Source organism: Narcine bancroftii, chromosome 9 (assembly GCF_036971445.1).
Source record: "Narcine bancroftii isolate sNarBan1 chromosome 9, sNarBan1.hap1, whole genome shotgun sequence".
Taxonomy (NCBI): Eukaryota; Metazoa; Chordata; class Chondrichthyes; order Torpediniformes; family Narcinidae; genus Narcine; species Narcine bancroftii.
This window is the reverse complement of record NC_091477.1, coordinates 58,921,919-58,938,680: the sequence shown is the minus strand read 5'-3', so window position 1 is coordinate 58,938,680 and position 16,762 is coordinate 58,921,919. Positions and strand designations below refer to the sequence as shown.

The window sequence follows — 16,762 nt, the reverse complement described above, 5'->3', positions numbered from 1 at the left end:
GGTTAAGCCTTGGCCTTCAGAGCTGAGTGCATGGAGTTTCAACGATCTCCCTGCCACTGTGTGGGTTTCTCCCAAGACCTCTGCTTCCCTCCCATATCCTAAAGGCAATCGGTCATTGGTGGGCTTTCCCAAAGTTTCCTGGACTCTTCACACCCTCCCCTATAAGAATTCTACTTGTTTCTTGCAATTCCTCCACCTCATATGCTCTCAGAATGAGATCTTCCTTTCCACATCATCCGAGATATCCTCGTCTATGGCTTCCCCTCTACTGCCATCAACTCAACCCTTACCCACATCTCTATTTCTCACACATATGCTCTGGCCCCATCCAACCCTAGATACAGCAAGGATGGGAATCCCCTTGTCCTGACCTACCACATCCAACACATCATTCACCGCAATTTCTGCACACATATGACTTCACCACTTTCCTTTTCTGCTTTCCACAGGGACTTTTCACTCCTCATCCACTCCTCCCTCCCCACCAATCATCCCCTGTGACTGCAAGAACTGCCACACTTATGCCCACACTATTTCCCTCATTACCATTCAGAGCTACAGACAGTCCTTCCAAGTGAAGCAACACTTCCCCTGTGACTCTGCACGGGGTGGTCCACTGCACCTGGTGCTCCATTTGTGACCTCCTCTACATTGGAGAGACTGGATACAGTTTGAGAGATTGCTTCATTGAGCACCTATGCTCAGTCTGCTGTAACAGTGGGGATCTCTATTTCAATTCCCTGCCCCTTGTCCATCCACGATCTCATGCACTGCCAAATGGAGCCAGCCCACAAATTGAAGGAACAACGCCTCGGATTTCATCTGGGCTTGTCCAACTAGATGGCATTCACATTGACGTCTGGTTTACATTAGGACCCCCCCCCCCCACCATCTCCCTCTTTCCCCATCCCTCTATCTCCTCTCCTCCAGCTCTTCATTCACACAGCTAGACTCCCATCAGCGTTTCTCTCTTGTTCACCTGTGGTCCCTTGGATACTGGCTTAAGCTCCTCCCCCTGTTCATTCTTCCCTCCTCCCCTGCCTTCTTCTCTCCTCCCCTTGCCCCTTCTTCCTTCCTCCCCTGCCCCTCCTTCCCTGATCCTTTGCGTCTCCCCTGCCTCTTCTTCCCTCCTCCCCCTGCTCCTTCGCATCTCCCCTGCCCCTTCTTCCTTCCTCCCCTGCCCCTTCTTCACTCCTCCCCTGCTCCGTCTTCGCTCCTCCCCTTCCCTTTCTTCCCTTCTCCCCTTCCCTTTCTTCCCTTCTCCCCCTGCCTTCTTCACTCCTCCCCTGCTCCTTCCCTCCTCCCCTTCCCTTTCTTCCCTTCTCCCCCTGCCCCTTCTTCCCTCCTCCCCTGTCCCTTCTTCACTCCTCCCTTGCTCCTTCCCTCCTCCTCTGCCCCTTCTTCCTTCCTCCCCTGCCCCTTCACTCCTCCCCCTGCCCCTTCGCTCCTCCCCCTGCCCCTTCGCTCCTCCCCCTGCCCCTTCGCTCCTCCCCTGCTCCTTCTTCCCTCCTCCCCCTGCTGCTTTTTGCTTTTATCTTGGTGATGGGCTCTGGCCCAAAACATTAGATTTCTTTGCCTCCTGTGGAAGCTGCCGGACCTGCTGAGTTTCTCTGGCACTTGGTGCAATAACCACTATCACAGCACCTGCAGACTTTCTTCTTGCATCCGGGCCGTAGATTGATTGCCCACAGTACACTACCCCATTACAGGAAATTGATGGGGATTTGGGTCTGATGATGATGCAAACAGTGGTGGAAGGGTCAGCTTCTGTGCTGCACTCTGTTCTGTTCTGTTCATAAGTGATTGAATGGATGAAGAGCCTTTTTCTGTTTTCACTGATTTTAGAACTCAATCCCATTTGTTTTAATTCATTCATTCCCTTTTTTATAAAACCAGCCCCTTTCCTCTCTCTTCTCTCTCCAATAGCAGAGGAACGGAGCTGGGAAGAGTGGAACATCGAGAGGAAAAACAAACTGCGTATGATCACATGGTTAAATTTCTATTTCATTTACTTTCCTTTTGGAGCTGGAGTGCAAGGAAAGAAGTAAACGATGCCACAAATACTTACCTTCGTCTTGCCGATTGCAGTGCAATCTGCCCTCTCCTTTCCGGAAACTTCCCATGTGATCTGTCAAAGGAACAGATGCATGGAAATTGGGAGATGCAAGGAAAGTGACAAACAGAGAATATAATTGTCAGTGTGATCTCTGCAATTTATTCCTGACTTTAAATACCCGACTTGGGACATTGAAAAGTAAATAACTGAGCTGCAGAGGCAAGCTAATGTAAAATAAAACAGTTACTGGAGCATAGGGTGCTTTGGATTTCACATCGAATGCTACAGCACAGAAAAGCATGCCACTCGGCCCTTCTAGTCTGTCCTGACTATTATTTAGCTCCCATTCCATAGCCCTCCAGACCTCTCCCATCCATGTATCTATCCAATTTATTTTTAAAACTTAAGAGTGAGTCTGCATTTACCACATCAGATGGCAATCCCTTACAATTATGAAAACCTCTATCAAATCTCCCCTTACTCTTCTTCGTTCCAAGGAATAAAGTCCTTACCTGTTTAATCTCTTCCTGTAACTCAACTCCTGAAGACCCGGCAACATCCAAGTCAATCTTCTTGGCACTCTTTCAATCTTACTGATATCCTTCCCGTAGTTTGGTGTCCAGAACTGCCCACAGTATTCCAAATTTGGCCTCACCAATGTCTTATACAACCTCACCATAACATCCCAATCCTATAATCAATACTTTGATTTATAACGGCTAAAATACCAAATGTTTTCTTTACAACCCTGTCCACCTGTGATGCCACCCTCAGGGTAAAATGTCTCTGCATCCCCAGGTCTCTTTGCTCCTCCGCACTCCTCAATGCCCGACCATTTACTGTGCATGTTTTTTTTAAAATTTATTATTTTTCACACCATAAATCACATTAACCATGATACACACTTTTTCCTTTTCACACATATACAGTGCCATTTTCTCCCCCCCCTCCCTCCTCCCATCCCACCCTCCCTACCTCCCCCCTCCCATCCATTTAAAGTACAAAATCTAGGATACATTAAACCAGTCAAACAATGTTGTCATTCAATAAAAATACACAAGAAATTCCACTGAGTCCATTCTTTTCATTTCTTTCTCCTTCCGTTAATTTAGGTAGTGATTGTCCCAGGTAGGTTTTCGCTATTATGTTTCATGTAAGGCTCCCATATTTGTTCAAATAATTCAATATTATTTCTTAAACTATATGTTATTTTTTCTAATGGAATACATTTATTCATTTCTATATACCATTGTTGTATTTTCAAATTATTTTCCAATTTCCAGGTTGACATAATACATTTTTTTGCTATGGCTAGAGCTATCTTTACAAATCTTTTTTGTGCATCCTCCAAATCAATTCCAAATTCTTTGTTTTTTATGTTACTTAGGAGGAAGATCTCTGGGTTCTTTGGTATATTGTTTTCTGTTATTTTATTTAATATCTGATTTAGGTCTTCCCAAAATTTTTCTACTTTCTCACATGTCCAGATTGCATGAATTGTTGTTCCCATTTCTTTTTTACATCGAAAACATCTATCAGATACTGTTGGGTCCCATTTATTTAACTTTTGAGGTGTAATGTATAGCCTGTGTATCCAGTTATATTGTATCATACGTAACCTCGTATTTATTGTATTTCTCATCGTTCCAGAACATAACTTCTCCCATGTTTCCTTTTTTATCTTTATATTTAAATCTTGTTCCCATTTATGTTTAGTTTTACCATTTGTTTCCTCATTCTCCTTTTCTTGCAGTTTAATATACATATTTGTTATAAATCTTTTGATTATCATTGTATCTGTAATCACATATTCAAAGTTACTTCCCTCTGGCAAACTCAGACTGCTTCCTAATTTATCCTTCAAGTAGGATCTCAATTGGTAATATGCCAGCACTGTATCTTGAGTTATATTGTATTTATCTTTCATTTGTTCAAAGGATAATAATCTATTTCCTGAAAAACAATTTTCTATTCTTTTAATCCCTTTTTTCTTCCATTCTCTAAAGGAAAGGTTATCTATTGTAAAAGAGAGTAACTTGTTTTGCGTCAATATTAGTTTTGGTAATTGATCATTTGTTTTATTTCTTTCTACATGAATCTTCTTCCAAATATTGAGTAGATGATGTAATACTGGAGAACTTCTATGTTGTACCAATTTTTCATCCCATTTATATAATATGTGTTCAGGTATCTTTTCCCCTATTTTATTTAATTCTAATCTGGTCCAATCTGGCTTTTCCCTTGTTTGATAAAAATCTGATAGATATCTTAATTGTGCGGCTCTATAATAATTTTTAAAGTTTGGCAGTTGTAAGCCTCCTTGTTTATACCATTCTGTTAATTTATCTAGTGCTATCCTCGGTTTCCCCCTTTCCATAAAAAATTCCTTATTATTTTCTTTAACTCCTTGAAGAATTTCTCTGTCAGTTGTATTGGCAATGCCTGAAATAGGTATAATATCCTTGGAAAAATGTTCATTTTAATACAGTTTATCCTTCCTATTAGTGTTAGTGGTAAATCTTTCCAATGCTCTAAATCGTCCTGTAATTTTTTCATTAGTGGATAATAATTGAGTTTATATAGTTGGCCGAGATTTTTGTTTATTTGTACACCTAGGTATCTTATTGCCTGCATTTGCCATCTAAATGGTGATTCCTTCTTAAATTTTGAGAAATCCGCATTATTCATAGGCATTGCTTCACTTTTATTTACGTTGATCTTGTACCCCGACACTTCTCCATATTCCTTCAATTTCTTATATAATTCTTTTATTGATAGTTCTGGTTCTGTTAAGTATACTATAACATCATCCGCAAATAAACTGATTTTATATTCCTTGTCTTTTATTTTTATCCCTTTTATATTATTTTCTGTTCTTATCAATTCTGCTAGTGGTTCTATAGCTAACGCGAACAATAAAGGTGATAGTGGGCATCCCTGCCGTGTTGACCTGCTTATGTTAAATTGCTTTGATACATGTCCATTTACTGTCACTTTCGCCAATGGTCCCTTATATAATGCTTTAATCCAATTAATATACTTCTCCGGTAAACTGAATTTTTGCAGTACTTTGAACAAATAATTCCATTCTACTCTGTCAAAGGCCTTTTCTGCGTCTAAAGCAACTGCTACTGTTAGCGCTTTATTCCCTTCTACTGCATGAATTAAGTTAATAAATTTACAAATATTGTCTGTTGTACGTCTTTTTTTGATAAATCCAGTTTGGTCTAGATTTACCATTTTCGGTACATACTCTGCTAATCTGTTTGCTAATAGTTTAGCTATTATCTTATAATCTGTGTTAAGTAAAGATATTGGTCTATATGACGCTGGTGTGAGTGGATCTTTCCCTTGCTTTAATATTACTGTAATTATTGCTGTTTTACATGAATCTGGTAAGCTTTGTGTTTTATCAATCTGGTTGATTACTTCTAGGAGGGGTGGAATTAATACATCTTTAAATGTTTTATAGAATTCTATTGGGAATCCATCCTCTCCTGGTGTCTTATTATTTGGTAATTTTTTTATTATCTCTTGTATTTCTACTATTCCAAATGGCTTTGTTAATTTATTTTGTTCTTCTATTTGTAGTTTTGGTAGTTCAATTTTAGTTAGAAATTCATCTATTTTCCCTTCTTTCCCTTCGTTTTCAGTTCGGTATAATTGTTCATAGAATTCTCTAAAGTATTCCTTAATTTCTTTTGGATTATATGTAATTTGTTTGTCTTTTTTCCTTGATGCCAATACCATTTTCTTAGCTTGTTCTGTCTTAAGCTGCCATGCTAGGATTTTGTGCGTTTTTTCACCTAGTTCATAATATTTCTGTTTTGTCTTCATTATATTCTTCTCCACCTTATATGTTTGTAGTGTTTCATATTTTATTTTTTTATCTGCCAATTCTCTTCTTTTAGTTGTATCTTCCTTCATTGCTAATTCTTTTTCTATATTTACTATTTCCCTTTCCAACTGCTCTGTTTCCTGATTATAGTCCTTTTTCATCTTGGTTACATAACTTATTATTTGCCCTCTAATGAATGCTTTCATTGCATCCCATAGTATAAACTTATCTTTCACTGATTTCGTATTTATTTCAAAATACATTTTAATTTGTCTTTCAATAAATTCTCTAAAATCCTGCCTTTTAAGTAACATGGGGTTTAATCTCCATCTATACATTCTTGGAGGGATGTCCTCTAACTTTATTGTCAATATTAAGGGTGAATGGTCCGATAGTATTCTAGCTTTATATTCTGTTTTTCTTACTCTATCTTGCATACGAGCTGATAACAAAAATAGGTCTATTCTTGAGTATGTTTTATGTCTAGCCGAGTAATATGAATATTCCTTTTCCTTTGGGTGTTGTTTCCTCCATATATCCAAATTTACTGTGCATGTTGATGTTCATGTATTTAGAAACCTGTATTGCCCCATGAAGAAACAGACATATGACGCGAGGTAGTTATTTGCTATCTAAGTGTGTGTTGCAGCAAAGAGGTGTTCTGATCCATCCACTGATCTAGTGCTCCATCCACCATCCAAATTCTGAGCAGGAAAGAATCCCATTCCCTCCCCTTTTAGACAGCTGCCCCCTCCAGCTTTTTTCTCTTTTGCCCTCGCACCCATGCCCCTTCTTCCCTCCCCCTCCTCCCCCCACCTTTTCATTCAGCTGCCTGTCTACCTTTTTGCTCATATCTTGATAAAGGACTCAAGCCCAAATGCTGGTTGCCTGTGAGACCTTCTACTTTTCTCAAGCACTGCACTATAATCCCAATGTCTGCAGACTTTCCTGTCTAACAGAATCCATGAGGTTGCTCATTCAAACTCGTTACAAAATTCTCACTGAGATTTGTCCAGACTAAACCAAAATGTAAAAAAAAGTGGAGCCACAGATTAGACTTAAATCGTTAAGTAGAAAGTGGAGTAAAACACCTTCATACACTTTACTTCCACCATTTTACCTTATCCAACACATACTTTCTAGGAATAAAAGCAAAATGTGCTGCAAACATTTAGCAGTCAGGCACTTTGGTCAGTCAGTCAGTCAAAGGATGTACACAGTAGATGGCAGGGCCCTGGAGTGTCCTCGGATTTCACCACTCTATGAAAGTAGCAACTTGAGTGTGAAGGTAAAGGTAAAGGTTCCATTATTGTCACTTAATACTACATTTAGAATGTAACATACATGTAATTCTTTAACTTTTAAAGACAAAGAGTCGCCACTTTGTCCAGCGCCCCTCACAGAAACATACAGCCCCTGGAGCTCCTTTGCCAGTCTCCCCTTCAAATACTGACCAGGCCTGAGCCTGCTTAGCTTCCGAGATCAGACAATCTCAGGCGTAGTCAGGCTATTAGGCTACAGAGGGGTGATGAAGGTGTTTGGCCAGCTCATCTTCAGTGGGTGGGATATTGAGACCTCATGATACAGCTTGGGACCTCATGATACAGCTGAACAAAGCTCTATACTACAGGTACTATGTATAATTCTGGTCACCCACCCACCTGTCAGAACAAATTCTGCTGACAGATTTACCAAGAGTTGGAAGAGGAGATTTAAGTTTAAAATTTTTTAGATTTAGACATGCAGCATGGCAACAGAGCCCGTGCTGCCAAATTTACACCCCAGTACATTTCGAACGGTGGGAAGGAACTGGAGCCCCTAGGGAGAACATACAAACTTCTTACAGACAGCAAGGGATTCGAACCCAGGTCCCGATGGCTGGTGCTGTAAAGATGTGGCGCTATCGCTACCAGGATGTTTCCAGGACTGGAGGTAGACAAAGGGGTGGCCTTACAAAGGTTTATAAAAACCATGAGGGGCCTGGATAAAGTAAACGCTCATTTCTGGGGTAGACAATTCTAGAACTGGAGGGTCTGGATTTAAGGTGAGAGATGTAAGAGGGATCCAAGGGCAACTTTTTCACTCAGAGGATAGTCATGTCTGGAGTGAGCTGCAAGAGGAAGTTGTAGGAGTGGGTACAATTATAACATTCCGAAGGCATTTGGACAGGTGTGGGGATAGGAAGGATATGGACCAAAAGTAGGCAAATGGGACGGACTGAGAATGCCAACATGGTCAGTATGGATATGTTGGGCTGAAGGGGCTGTTCCATACTGTATAACTATATCCAGATATAGAATATGTTCTATCAGGGTAGTGTTAGTGTGAAGATAACCAATGAAATAAAAGAATTGTAGGAAATGTATTCAGAGCGATACGAGATATCTTGCTATTAAAAACAGTACTTTTGAGTGTAGACAGTTCTTAGGTTTGGAACCCTTATTCAACCTGGGGTCTGTCTCATGTTGCTTGCTGTCATAGTGGTGAGAAACTACTGATCTCCCTGAAGACCTGAAATAGCTGGAGGGGAGACAAAATGATGAAACAAGAGGCCACACAATGGATTAAACTTTCCCCCTTCATGTTGCAGATTGGCTGATAGGAACACCCTATCGGTCTGCCAGGGATGGTGATACAGACAGATGAAAAATACTCAAGGATAAAACCATCAAGTTGAAATACTGCAAATTACCCTCATATTCTTAAAATATGATGGGAAGCAGAAAAGGACGGGGGAGCAGGATTACTGGTCAGGGATAGTATCACGGCTATATAAAGAGGGAGTGTCCACTGAATCAGTGTGGGTGGAAATTAGAAACAGGAAGGGAGCTATCACTGTGCTGGGAGTAGTTCATAGACCCCAAATGACCCTCAGGACACCGAGGAAAAGATAAGCAGGTAGATTTTGGAATGGTGCGAGAAATACAGGGTGATTTCAACTTACCTAATATTGACTGGCACCGACCAACTTCAAGAGGGATGGATGGGACTGAATTTGTCAGGTGCGAACAAGGATTCCTGTCGCAGTAAGTGGACCGGCCAATGAGAGGGGAGGCCACACTAGATCTGGTTCTGGGGAATGAACCTGGTCAGGTGACGGACCTCTCGGTGGGCAAACATTTTGGTGAAAGTCAGAAAACTCCCTGAGCTTCATCGTAGCTATGGAACAGGTTACAAACAGACAAACTGGGGAAGTGCCTAACTGGGGAAAGGGCTAATTATGAAGGGATGAGGCAGGAACTAGCGAGAGTAAATTGGAAACAGATGTTGAAGGGAGAAAGCACAGAGGTAACATGGAGGAAGTTTAGGGACCACTTGTGCAGGGTTCAAGATAGCTCCCATTCTGACAGACTGATGACTTACCTAATGCATGTCAGGATGACCAAATAGAAAACCTTGGCTCCAACGTAAGTAATGGTCAATGTTTCTCCTCAATAACCAGATTCAATATCACTTGGTACACATCAACTGTTCTCTGTTATATACAGAGCTGTGTTGACAATGCATCCGGGTGTATTCCAACCAGAAGCCCTGGATGACAAAGGAGGTCAAAACTCTTCTCAAGGATCGGATACTACCTTCAGGACTGGTGACAGAACCACTACAGTGCTGCTAGAGCCAACCTGAATGGAGGCATCAGGGATGCTAAAATGGCCTTAAAGAGGAAGATTGAGGATAATTTCATCAATAATGATCCACAGCAAGCGTGGCAAGGCATCCAACATTTCATCAATCACAAAACCAACAACACTATGACTGTCGGCGGTGACGTCATGCTTGTAAAGGTTAAAACCTTGTGCTATTGATTTTATGCTTGTCTCTTTAAGAAGAAGTATTGTTTGTAGTGTCACCATAGTAACTATGACATAATACATCGTACTATCTGTGCAGACTAGGAGCTTGCATCTTTTTCATCAATGAACCATGAAGGGAACATGAGCTCGAGATAATTTTCTTTGAATTTGTTTTATTTCTTCTTGTAAATCTCTTTAAAGTTGAATATTGTTATATTTTTAAATACATTGTATGCTTTGTTTATTCATCGTTATGATAATCTTAATATGAAGTTGTGCAAAATGTTTATGCATTTTAGCAATGAATTAAAGCTACTTAAAAAGCTGCATCTACAAAGTTTGGTTTATTGGATTAATAAGATAGTAATATGGAATATCATCCCCATGTTTCCTTGAAGATTACATGTTTTGAAATTAGGAAATATTAGAACCTGGAAAGTGTCATCTATATTTTGATTCAAAGAAAATTACAATTGTGAACTTTGTTTGGAAGAAAGGTTCGTAAAATTTGTTGAAAGAACTCAACTTGTTAAAAGCAAAGAGACATTCTTGCTGTAACAATAGAATATTCCAAACCAGTAAAAAAGAACATGTCTGTGAATTGCACTGTTTAAAATTAAGCTGAAGTCTTAGAAGACACCTGTGACCTTGGAAAGATAAGATACAGATCTGGTTCACAGAATCTGGCAGGAAGCCCAGAAGAATGTGTTCTTAAAAAAAAAGTTAAAGAAAGCTTGTGTGCATATTCACAGATTCAAGAAAATTCAGAGCAATTTTCTTAAAGGAACCTTCCAAGATACAAATTTGTTTACAGTACACAGGAATCAGGAGAAGCCAGGTTGCAGTGTGAAGAACCCAAGATGGATAAGAAAAAGTCTTGTTGGGCTAAAGACATTGAACAAACAGCTCCTCTCAAAGAACTGTTTGATTGTGAGTTGAGCCAGCAAGGCAGACCGACAACACTTGGCAGGAGGTTGGAGCCAGACATCAAAGAAGAAGCGGCTTCAACTACCAAACAAGAAGAGGACACCATCAAGGCACTGCAGGCCTAATTAGCTGACTTAAAGGTTAGTGGAACTGGAACAGATTAATGTTTGTGGTAAAGCCCCGCTGGTGCTGTACCAAGCAAAATGCAGAAGATAGAGACTCAATCAGCGGTATTTGAAGGTTCAGATGTCAATCCTATCCTGATGATAGTATTTCCAAGCTTATGAGTGCATGAAGACCTTCAAAGTCTTTAAAGGCATCTAGAGCAAGTACAGCTTTGCATGCTTCAACCCTAATGTTTTTAATTATCTTTAAACATGAAAACAGAATCAAACTTTAACTTACCTTTATTAACTTAAATAACCCAACTTAACCCCCTTCTAATTCTAAGTGCATGTGTATGTAATGTGTGTGTAAATTTAAGAAAATTTCTTTGGTTCACAGTTCAATATCATTTCTCATTCTTCCAAGTTCTCCAGTTGCAGGCAATTCTTACACTGTGCACAGAATTTAACATATATAAAGTTAACCAAGCTTTGGTGCTCGAAAGGTAAATGTTTACCACTCAGGAAGGTTCTCATAGGGTTTGCAGAGAGAGATTTGTTGTTCCAGGATTTCCACAACTGAGGTACCACCATTAGTCACCTCAATGTCTTGCTGATGAAACTGGCTCCAGATGATAACCTCTTTCTTTCAGGCTACCACAGGGTTCCTTTCTGTTCCACTTATTCCAAGAGAAACATCAGACAGATAGCACTTCCAGCCATCCGCCACTCTTGAATTTGTTTCAGTTCCAACCAGCTTCTCTTGCTTGTTTCAGCTCTCTGTTCGGTCTCTCTCTCTCTCTGCAACTGCCAGAAAGCCCATATAACTCTCTCACTTGCAAAACCCCTGACCTTCTCCAACAAACAATAGGAGTTAGTCTTCTTGGTTAAGCCGTTGTCTTTAGGTAAACAAAAACCCAAGAGTGACCTTTCTGTGCACTCTGTCAAAACCTTTACAAAGAGCTTTCAACAGCCAGAGTGTCTCCTGCTTGTTGCTTTAATGATGCCATTTCAATTAGCACCTACTTGTGAAATGTGCACAGCATTCTCCATAGTTTCTGTAAAGTTACTGAATATGAATCCTTCAGTTTTCAAATAAGATCTGTTTTAAAATGTGTTTATGTATGTAACCTACTCTAATTTTACCAATTTATCTCCAAAATATATTCCATTACAATAGAGAAATGAACTAGAGCTTGAGGAACAACGTGCTACGAATATGGCCAAAGTAAAAGCATTAGGTCAGGCTTCTGCATGATCTATCACTCAAAGTGAAATACCCAAAGGGATCACCCCTAACCTTCCAGCAGATCAATGGGTACTGCAGTCACAAGAAAAGTCGACTCAAGCAAGGAGCCATGGGTGTCGCTGCTAGTGCTCCAATGACAAGGACTAATCCTATGGAAAGAGCCAGCAGTATTCAATCTCTTCAGAGCGCACAATATATGAATCTTCCCGAAAGGAGAGTATTTCAAAAAGGTTCAACCATGTGAGTTGATGATACTCAACCATTGATGTCTCTTCGTGTTGCTGGAGAACCAGTGATGAGCCAAGGATCCCCACCAATCCCATCATTTACATATCAAGGTCCTACACCTATGGCACCAGTTCAAGATCCGTTCACAAGACAACCAGTCACAAGCCATGGTGGACAAGACAAATTGAAATTTCTGCTATGTTATCACAGCAAAAAGGTTAATATGGTTTACCAAAGAAGGAATTTCCAGTTTTTAATGGAGAACCATTACAATATCTGACATTCATGAAATCCTTTGAACATCACATTGAAAGTAATACTAAAATGTTAAAGATCGTCTGTATTACCTGGAACAGTATACTGGAGGACAGGTGAAGGAGTTAGTGAAAAGTTGCCAATATATGAATCCAGACCAAGGTTTTAAAAGGGCAAAAGAATTATTGCATCATCATTATGGCGAAGAACATAAAATCACAAGAGCCTACATAGACAAGATTTATTCTTGGTCAGCAATAAAATCAGAGGACGCAAAGGGTTTACAAGCATATGCTCTCTTTCTGAGAGGTTGTAGTAACACAATGGGAAGCAGTGAATTGCAAGAGCTGAATTTGCTTGTTAATTTGTCGATTATTGTAAATATATGAACTAAAAAGCTGAAGGATTTATGGAGAACCAAAGTTGCAGAGGATGCTTGTACAATTCTTGGAATGAAATGTATATATTTACACCATACCAGCATTTGGAAATATTAAGGATAGTTAGGGAGGACATTACTGCCGTGAGGTGGCAGGATGGTATGGAGGGATCGACCAGTGAGGCTGTTTGGGTGGAATTGAGGGGTGGAGGAGGCAAGAGGGTGCTAATAGGGGTGTATTACAGACCACCAAATGGGCCAAGGGAATTAGAGGAACAAATTTGTAGGGAGATAACGTATATGTGTAAAAATCATAGGGTAGTGATCATGGGAGATTTTAACTTCCCACACATTGATTGGGATACCCATACGGTTAGAGGGCTGGATGGGCTGGAATTCGTTAAATGTGTTCAGGATTGTTTTCTAAATCAGTTAGTAGAAGAACCGACTCGGGATGGTGTAACACTGGATCTCCTGTTAGGGAACGAGCTAGATCAGGTAGCAGACATTAATGTTGGAGAACCAATTGGGTCTAGTGACCATATTCTGTTAGTTTTGGGGTAGTTTTAAGGAAGAGCAAGGAGAGGCCTAAAGTTGAGGTTCTGAATTAGAAAAGAGCAAATTTCGTAGGAATAAGAAGGGATTTGGGGAGTATTGAGTGGGACAGGATATTTTCAGGTAAGGATGTTAATGAAAAATGGAGGATATTCAAAAGAGAAATTTTGAGGGTACAGAGTAGTTATGTCCCAGTCTGGATCAAAGGAAAGGCTGGAAGTCATAGGGAGGCTTGGTTTTTGAGGAATATTGGAAATTTGGTTAGGAGAAAAAGGGAGGTGTACAAGAGGTATAAAGAGCAGGGAGCTGAGAAGTTGAAGGAGGACTACAAGGAGTGTAGAAGGAATTTTAAGAAAGAAATTAGAAAAGCCAAAAAAAGGCATGAAGAGGCTTTGGCTGACAGAGTAGAAATAAATCCAAAGGGTTTCTATAAGTACATTAAAAGTAAAAGATTAGTGAGAGATAAAATTGGACCCCTTGTAGATAGCGAGGGTAGGCTGAGTGAGAAGTCTGAGGAAATGGGGAAAATTTTGAATGATTTCTTTGCCTCGGTATTCACTAGGGAAAAAAATGTTGAACCAGTTGAAGTAAAGAAAAATAGTGGGGAGGTCATGAAGCATATAAGGATAACCGAGGAGGTAGTGATGGCTGTGTTAAAAAAGATAAAGGTGGATAAATCTCCCAGACCAGACAAAATATTCCCTAGGACACTCAGGGAGGCTAGTGGACAGTTAGTTCGGCCATTAACAGAGATATTTAGGATGTCACTGGCCACGGGTGTGGTACCAAAGGATTGGAGGGTGGCGGATGTAGTTCCTCTGTTTAAGAAAGGGTCCAAATGCAAACCTGGGAATTATAGGCCTGTAAGTCTGACGTCTGTGGTGGGCAAGTTGATGGAAAGTGTTCTGAGGGATGCTATTTACAAATTTTTGGAGGTACAAGGATTGATAGGGAGTAATCAGCATGGTTTTGTCAGGGGTAGATCATGCTTGACAAACCTGATTGAGTTCTTCGAGGGGGTTACAAAAAAGGTTGATGAAGGGAAAGCTGTGGATGTTGTCTATTTGGACTTTAGTAAAGCTTTTGACAAAGTTCCCCACAGGAGGTAGTGAAATGGATTCAGCAGTGGTTGGATGGAAGGTGTCAGAGAGTAGTGGTAGAAAATTGTTTGTCCAATTGGAGGCCGGTGACTAGTGGAGTTCCTCAGGGTTCGGTCCTGGGTCTACTATTATTTGTTATATATATTAACGATCTGGATGTAGGGGTAGAAAATTGGATAAGCAAGTTTGCGGATGACACAAAGATTGGTGGTGTTGTGGACAGTGAGGCAGATTACCGTAGATTAAAAGGTGATTTAGGAAGGCTGGAGGTGTGGTCTGAGAAATGGCTGATGGAATTTAATACAGATAAATGTGAGGTGCTGCATTTTGGAAAGGCAAATTTAAATAGGTCATATACATTGAATGGTAGACAATTGAGGAGTGCAGAGCAACAAAGGGATTTAGGAGTTATGGTAAATAGTACCCTCAAGGCTGATACTCAGGTAGATGGTGTGGTGAAGAAGGGATTTGGAATGTTGGCCTTCATAAATCGGAGTATTGAATTCAAGAGTAGGGAAGTTATGATGAAATTGTACAAGGCATTGGTGAGGCCAAATTTGGAGTACTGTGTACAGTTTTGGTCACCAAATTATAGGAAAGATATAAACAAAATAGAGAGAGTGCAGAGAAGATTCACAAGAATGTTGACAGGATTTCAGGGTCTGAGTTACAGGGAAAGGTTGTGCAGACTGGGGCTTTTTTCTCTGGAGCGTAGAAGATTGAGAGGGGACTTGATAGAGGTGTTTAAGATTTTAAAAGGGACAGACAGAGTAAATGTGGATAGGCTTTTTCAATTAAGAAAGGGGGAGATTCAAACTAGAGGACATGGTTTAAGATTGAAGGGGGAAAATTATAAGGGGAACATGAGGGGAAATTTCTTTACGCAGAGGGTGGTGGGGATGTGGAATGAGCTTCCGGCAGATGTGGTCGAGGCGGGATCATTGGTTACATTTAAGGAAAGACTGGATCGTTACATGGATAGGAGGGGACTAGAGGGGTATGGACCGGGTGCTGGTCAGTGGGACTAGGAGGGTGGGGATTTGCTATGGCATGGACTAGTAGGGCCGAACTGGCCTGTTCTGTGCTGTGAGTGGTTATATGGTTATATGGTTCAATAATTCCTAAAGATGTAAAGAAGTCTAAATCATTGTCTCAACAGAAACCAAAGGGAAATACTTTTGTTACTGCTGTCAGATACAAGCACAAGAAAGAACAAGGAAACAAAGGAAAAAGAAGATCAGACTGTTCAGGAAAGCTGTTTGTATTGCAAAGATAAGCATGCTTTAGAAAGATGATCACAACTGGAAAAAAAGTCATATGACATGAAATTAACCTATTTAAAGAAGAACGGAATATGTTCTGGTTGCTTGTGCAAAGGACACATCAGCAAAACTTGTAATAAGTGACTCAGTTGTGATATATGCAGTTTAAAACATCCCAAGTTACTGCATACTCAACAAAGTAAAGTTGAGAAAGATGTCAAACAATCTGAATCCAAGACTAGCGTGAAAGTCAAAGAGGATGCATCAGCTTCAGTTCAGACAAGCAATCTTACTGGAGCCAGTGACAAAGCTTTCTCAATAGTTCTGTGGAGGTTAAAGCTAAAAAAGGAAGCTTCATTCTGAAGACCTACATATTTCTTGATCCAGGAAGTACCACCTCATTTATTAATGAATAAACTTTATCTTCATGGTAAATATCACAGTTCTTGTTGAAGACAATGAATGAAGAAAAGAACATTGAAACGAAAAAAGTTTCAGGTTTACAGATTGCTGGATTGAATAGCAATGAATGTTGTGATCTTCCAAGTGTATATACTCAGAAGACTATGCCTTTGAATAAGGAGAATATTCCCTATCAGGATGATATCAAACAGTGGGATCATTTTAAAAACATTTGCTTACCCAAGATTGATTCTAAAATTGAGATGTTAATTGAATTAGATGTATCAAAAGCTCTTGAACCTCTAGAAGTATAAGGAGTCAAAATGACAGACTTTATGCCATGAGTCCTTTGCTTGGGTGGAGAATTAATGGACCATTAGGAGGAAAAATGAATAATGACTAAGAAACGTCGAATGTAAATGTCAACAGAATCTCAGTTGTCAAACTTAATGATCTGTAGGAACAACAGTTGAAAATTGATTTCCCTGAATGTCTCAGAGATATTCAAGAACCTTCGAAGGAGGGCAAGAGCTTCTGGATTTAGTTTTAAATTCTGTTAAATGTGTTGATGGTCATTACTGTGTAGCATTACCTTTGAAGAAGAGAAATTTGT

The 16,762-nt window shown here is 40.0% G+C and overlaps 1 protein-coding gene across 3 annotated transcripts in view; it reads right to left on the bottom strand.

The window, feature by feature from the left end:
* Positions 1 to 16,762, bottom strand: part of LOC138743683 (semaphorin-4B-like) — a 98,831-nt gene that overhangs the window by 47,159 nt on the left and 34,910 nt on the right. For all 3 annotated transcript variants that reach the window (XM_069899269.1, XM_069899270.1, XM_069899271.1), the window contains exon 3: positions 2,069 to 2,128. In XM_069899269.1, coding sequence (XP_069755370.1) covers positions 2,069 to 2,128 — 60 coding nt within the window. The remainder of the gene's footprint in view (positions 1 to 2,068; positions 2,129 to 16,762) is intronic.